This window comes from Xiphophorus maculatus, chromosome 19 (assembly GCF_002775205.1).
Source record: "Xiphophorus maculatus strain JP 163 A chromosome 19, X_maculatus-5.0-male, whole genome shotgun sequence".
In the NCBI taxonomy this organism is placed as follows: domain Eukaryota; kingdom Metazoa; phylum Chordata; class Actinopteri; order Cyprinodontiformes; family Poeciliidae; genus Xiphophorus; species Xiphophorus maculatus.
Window position 1 is genome coordinate 5,980,019 of NC_036461.1, and position 6,000 is coordinate 5,986,018.

At 37.7% G+C, this 6,000-nt stretch overlaps 1 protein-coding gene across 2 annotated transcripts in view; it reads right to left on the reverse strand.

Moving 5' to 3' along the window:
- Nucleotides 1-5,504, reverse strand: part of itpk1 (inositol-tetrakisphosphate 1-kinase) — a 39,311-nt gene extending 33,807 nt beyond the window's left edge. The window contains exons 1-2 of one of the 2 annotated variants that reach the window (XM_023353079.1): nt 5,284-5,504; nt 4,734-4,899 (exon numbers count right to left, since the gene is read on the reverse strand). In XM_023353079.1, coding sequence (XP_023208847.1) covers nt 4,734-4,828 — 95 coding nt within the window. In that variant the 5' untranslated portion in view covers nt 4,829-4,899; nt 5,284-5,504. The remainder of the gene's footprint in view (nt 1-4,733; nt 4,900-5,283) is intronic. The other variant, XM_005801108.2, reaches the window with a different exon arrangement.
- Between the last annotated feature and the right edge of the window lie 496 nt (nt 5,505-6,000).

The following is a 6,000-nucleotide window of genomic DNA, read 5'->3' on the forward strand; positions in this document are numbered from 1 at the left end:
TTTTCTGCTACGAAGATGTGGTGACAGAAAAGCGGAGGAAATAACGGAGCACGGTTGATTCTGAGAGCCGCGAGTTAATAACACACTTCATGGAGCCAAGTTTTAACTTTCCTCCAAGAGCAACAACAGACTTTCTGTGTAATCATCTCTATTCACGGGGAGTTTTAATATTTTATTGTTTTCATGTTTTATTTTTTCATTCGGCAACCTAAGAGGTTCCTGTTCTGTTATGTTTTATGTTTAATAAGGTAAGAAAACTAGAATTTTCAGTATTTGATACAGAGGACAAATGATGTTTTTTTTTATTATTTGTGTAAAATTTAGCCGTTATAGAAAGATGAGTTGAGTTGTTACATTTACTCAACATTTGAGTAACTTTTTTGAAAAACATTTACTTTTACAAGTATTCTTACTCCGCTGTACTTTTACTTTTACTTGAGTAATTCTATTATGAAGTATCGTTACTCTTACTTGTTGAAAACACAAGTTTTTAAGAAAATCGTCGCCTATCAATTAATTGTAATTTATCAATCAACTTTATATCAACTCATTAATCGATAACTTGTATCCGTAGCTCACACATTTGCAGGTGAGAGGAACTGAAAACCGGTCGAGCCTTGGTACGGCTCAGCCGGTCCAGCTTGATTTACAGCGCCATGGTAACAGCAGCGTGGCCATTCACAGCTTTGCAACAATGCAGATATTTAATCCTGCAGCTGGCGGGTTTCATGTGGCGTGAATGGAGCCTCAGTTTCAACCCACCTCAGATATGGAGATCACTTCGCTCTGATGCATTGTTAAAGAGGCAGAGGGAGAAAATCTGGAGGAACCGGGAGAAAAGTCTCCCGTCAGAAAAAGTATTTCCTCCGTTTCTGCTTTTTACCATCACATAAAACGTTTCAGATCATCAAACACGTTTTATTAAGATTATTTAGTTTACTAAAACCAACATGGCCACATGTGAAAAATTTGTTCCCCTGTTGTCAAATCATGAAGTATCTCATGATTAACCACGTTTTATTTTGAATAGAAGAGTTCAGTTTCACATCCAGGTTACTGTAGATTCAAATAATCACCAAAGCAGAACTTGTCTGACAACACGAAGTAGGCTAAAGGGTTTAGAAAGCATCTTCTTCCATTGACCATATAATTGCGAAATTTGTCATTTCAAAATCAATGGAAACATAGCAATTTTTTTTTTAAAAAGTTTTGGATCAAAAGTTTTGGCACTAGAATGCAGTATTTTTTTGTGGGCCTATTGAAATTAGTTTCTCGCAACTAATGGAAACACTTTTCGCATTACATTAGTCACATGACCAACAACTGGGTGTTACTACTGATGAAAACTATGAAGAAGAAAACAACAGGAAGTAGCTGGAGGATCATGTTTTAGAGACAAGGTAAACTTACTCATGTGTGATTTTAATTGTTTCTTTTATTAAGGGAAACACCACAACTGTGAATTTTTTTATTTTATTTTTTCCAACACAGAAAGGCATTAACGCTGAAAAATTTTCTAACATGGCTGAATTAAAACAATTCTTCAAAGAAAACTTGGCTAAAACTTTTCCACAGCCATCCGAAGAACCATTTTTGATAAAAACTTATTTAGACCCTCAAGTTCTTTTGTTTGTTTGTTTGGTTTTGGAAAAAGACCATTTGTAATTTTTTATTAAAATTTAAAGCAGGAAATATATTATTTGTGCAGAACCAACATTTTATTTAGATGGGCATGTCACAAAAATATTTAAACAAAGTTTTCAGTTTAATAAAAAAATATGAAAGATATAGAACATTATTGGCACTTTTTAGTGTCATTCTTATTTATAAATGCAATAAAAAAACAACTGAACTGCATTTTCTTAATTATATCTATATTTTTAAACTTTTCATTCCTTATTTTAAGCTAAAGGTCATTAGGAGCCGCAGGTTGCAGATCTGGTTTATTACTTATTACACACACTGTAAAAACATAAAACTTTACCAAGTAACTAACTTAAAATAATACAAAACTAACTTTCAAATCACTTTTCAGCAAGTTATAAGAGCTTGTACTGGCAGATTATTTTATTTATTACAAGACATTTTCCCCTTGTTATAAATGAAATAATCTGCCAGTAGAACAAGCACTTTTTAAAATCAATATTAAGGAATTATTTGCATAAAAGCAGCTCTTACAACTTGCTGAAAAGTGACTTGTAAGTTGGTTTTGTTGTATTTTAAGTGCACTAACATATTTGGTCAAAAATTAGGCCAAAATATTTGGTAAGATTTTGTGTTTTTGCAGTGCAGGGAAACATTTCCCATTTTATAAATGGAATATTGACTTGAACACTGAACTCTGTATTTACTCAACCCTCAACCTTGAGCGAGGATAATGGCGTACCTAGTAACCGCCTGCAGTAATCTGGTGTTTTATTGACAGAAACAAGTTTAAATGTTTACATCCGCTGTCGTGATTTAACGTGTGCGGGTTTGACCAGGTTTAATCTCATCAACCCTGTTAAAGAAAAACCCAGCGACCTTGTCAAGATTAGAACCATTTTAATCAAACATTCAGACTCGACTGCGCCGAAGGCCGTCGGATCTGCAGCGAACACCGCAGACAGAAAGCAGGCAGCTGCTCCTGACCTGCAGGATTTACCTGCAGCTGCAACAGACAGGACCCAGAAAAGACGAAGACAAGAACGACTAAAACTGGAAAATCTTCCTGTGATTTAAACAAAAAACAACAACAAAAAAAACTGAGTCTACTGCAGATATCCAGACACATCAGATTGTTATCAGTCGAATCATTTCCTTCCTCCTGCAGATAAGTTGTTGCTTAACTTTCTCGGTTCAGAGAGAAGAACCTGAAGAAGAGTTTCAATGAGTGGAGGCAGTTAAACTGGTGACAGAAACATTTCAAACACGGTTTTTAGGTCAAAAGAGACAAAGCCGGCTAAGATTCATTTCTAACATTGTTCAGTCTGTGTCTATGGGCAGCAGACTGAGAAGAGTAGATAAAAACTGTATTATTAATCTCAATTTTGCCTGCATTAAAGCAGGCAAAAGAAACAGTTTTTCTAAATCAGATTTATTCAAAATAAAACTGCAGGTGTGTGTAGTGATATTTCATAATTTATCCAAAATTTAAAAACACAGTGAAGTAAAAATACTCCTAAAAGTAATTTTTTCCCAAAAAGTTACTCGGGTAAATGTAATAGTTACTCCTCAATGCTGCAGGGGAGATTTGGATGAAGGCAGAAGGTGTTTGTGGGGCGTTTATGAGGAGATTAAAATTGTGTTTGTTGGATTACGTTCAGATAATCTGAGCTGGTACAATCAGGTCAACACCGCCACCGCAGGAAAGGTGAGAACACACTCAGCACTCCTGACCTGCGACCTGCTTAGGGAGCATCCCCGGCGGAGAAAAACACCGCTTCACATGACAAACGAAACGTCGTCGGTCTCGTTTTTTAGGAATCCCACAGCTCAGATATGCAGCAAAAGCCCTTCAGCCATGTTTGTGACAGGAGATAATGGAGGCGTTGCCCTGCCCTTCCTTATTCCAACTGACAATCAGTTGAACTTATCCAAGAAAATCACAGCGCTCTTTGTACCAGTGAACGCACCGTTACTGGTGGAAACTCTCCAGAAAAACACAGTCCATTAATAACGCACAGGAATCAAGCCTCGACAAGAAACTCCCCTACTGTTGCTTCCCTCTGGATATTATCTTCTGACTTTCAAAATACTGCAGTTTAAATAATGGATTTAACGCCAAGCTGCAACGTTGGAACTGTTCACAAATCAGAGACGTGTAACAGGAGAACCAGAGAGAAGACGGAGAAGCTTTGGGAGAGATTAAATGGAAAATAAAGAGTGAGGATTTCCTCATGGAGTCAGGACTGATTTCAATCTGCAGCCATTTAGATGGAAAAGCATTAAAATGCAACTTCACAAGAGTGGAAATTAAAGAAAAAGTTATAGGTTGAATGTAAGAGAGGCCAGAAAAGGAAAAGGTTTGGGGTTATTCTTGGAATTAGTTTGCTTTGGTGGCAGCTGAAAGTTTGAAACACCACAGTGTGTAAAGAAAAATAAACAACATTCATTTATTTATACATTAAATAAATAAATTTTTTTAAAAATCATCAAAAAGTATGAAACTAGATAAACAAAACTCCCACCTGTAAAAAATATTTAATAAATAAAACACCACTATGCAAAAAAAATAAAAATAATTGAAAAATGAAAATAACATATGAGGTGTAAGAAAAATAAAACTAAATAAACACACCATGTGTAATAAATAAATAAAACATGTAGTTAAATAAGGTGCTAAAATCTGTAAAAAATAAATAAAATAAAACTAAAATAAAAAGTGTAAAATAAATGAATAAAATGACACTATGGATAAAAAAATTAAATAAAATGCTTGTAAAATATTAATTAACAGCACTGTGTAAGAATAATTGTATAAAAAATAAAAATAAATCAGTACATTTAAAAATAAAAAATAAAGATAATTAATTTAATAAAATTCCACCAGGTGTAAAAAATTAATACATTCATAATAATAAAAAACACTGCAAAAAAAGTATAAAAAATTATAATAAAATGAAACAAAAAATGAAATGCCACCATGTGTGAAGCTGAGAGGAACCAGAAGATTTCCAGACTCTTCAGTTGGTTCCAACCTCCTGCCCCACCACCCGGTATCAGACCCAAACCATCCCAACAGAACCACCAACCTGCAGAGATCCGCGAAGGCTTGGAAGTTCAGCTTCTTCATCTTCTTCTCGCTGAGCCAGTATCCCACCCGGCGACCCCTCAGGAAGGTCTGCATCCTGGCTGCGCTGCTCGGGCTCCTCTGGGCGGAACTGGCGGAGATGATGGTGAAGATGATGGAGGCTCCACCTGCGGGGACGGGGCAGGAAGTCAGCGGCCAGCCAACCAACCACACGGGCGGGGATAACCACCAACAATCAGTCCCGGGAGGAGTGGACCTAACACTCCTGACCCACGCAGGAGGAGCTTTCTGCTTTTATATGCTGGGTGTCTGGACACGCGCGCGCGCACGCTCATTCCCTCCGCTGCTAACGGCTAACGCTAGCAGGCTAGCTGTTGTGACTCTGAGAAGCTAACTTTAGCTAGCTGCTTCCCCACGCTGAAACCCGCTTATCCGAACCTCAGATGCTCGTCCTCGCTGCGTGAGAAGATCACACAGCCGACAGCCAGCTGCTAACCAGCGGATAAACTAACTGACTAGACCAGTTAGGGAGGACCGCACCGCTAACCAACCTGCAGGTTTAGCTCCGGGGGTCGGTCCGTGTTTTCCTCGGGAACTAGCTCAGAGACCGGTCCATGATCCGGTCCGAAGACCGCAGAGAGACCCGAGGAGACCGAAGACGGACACGGCGGAACCAGGCACAGATGTTCCCCGTGTTTCCCTCTCCCTGTCTCCCTCTGTCAGCTTGACTCACTGCACACACCCTGGGTCCTGCTGCTGCCTTCACTGACGGCACGGAAATGACAAAATCCTGGGAGCTGACCGCGCACACCCCGGGTCCTCCTGCTCCAATAATATCAAACCAGATTCCCTTCTTTAGTTTGAAAATGTTTTGTTTGGTTTCATAGATAGAAAGACTCCTCTGTCATATTTCTAACTCCAACCTGGTCTTATTTTTATTTTTATTTTTTTTGCCAAGCTTAATGTCCATAAAAGCAGAGTTGGATAGTAACTAGTAACAATTTACTCAGTTACATTTACTTGAGTAACTTTTGTTTTTCTCACGAGTATTTTTACTACACTGTACTTTTTACTTTTAGTAGAGTAATTTTATTATGAAGTATTTCTTGAGTAAAATTTCTGGATTTTCTACCCACTGAATGAATCACAGGTGTCAAACTCCAGCGATTATGTAATATTAAAAAACATGATCTACTCAATACTTCAGTAGACTTTTTGCCAAATACTTTTTTACTGTTGAGTAATTTCTTGGACGGCTGCTTTTTATT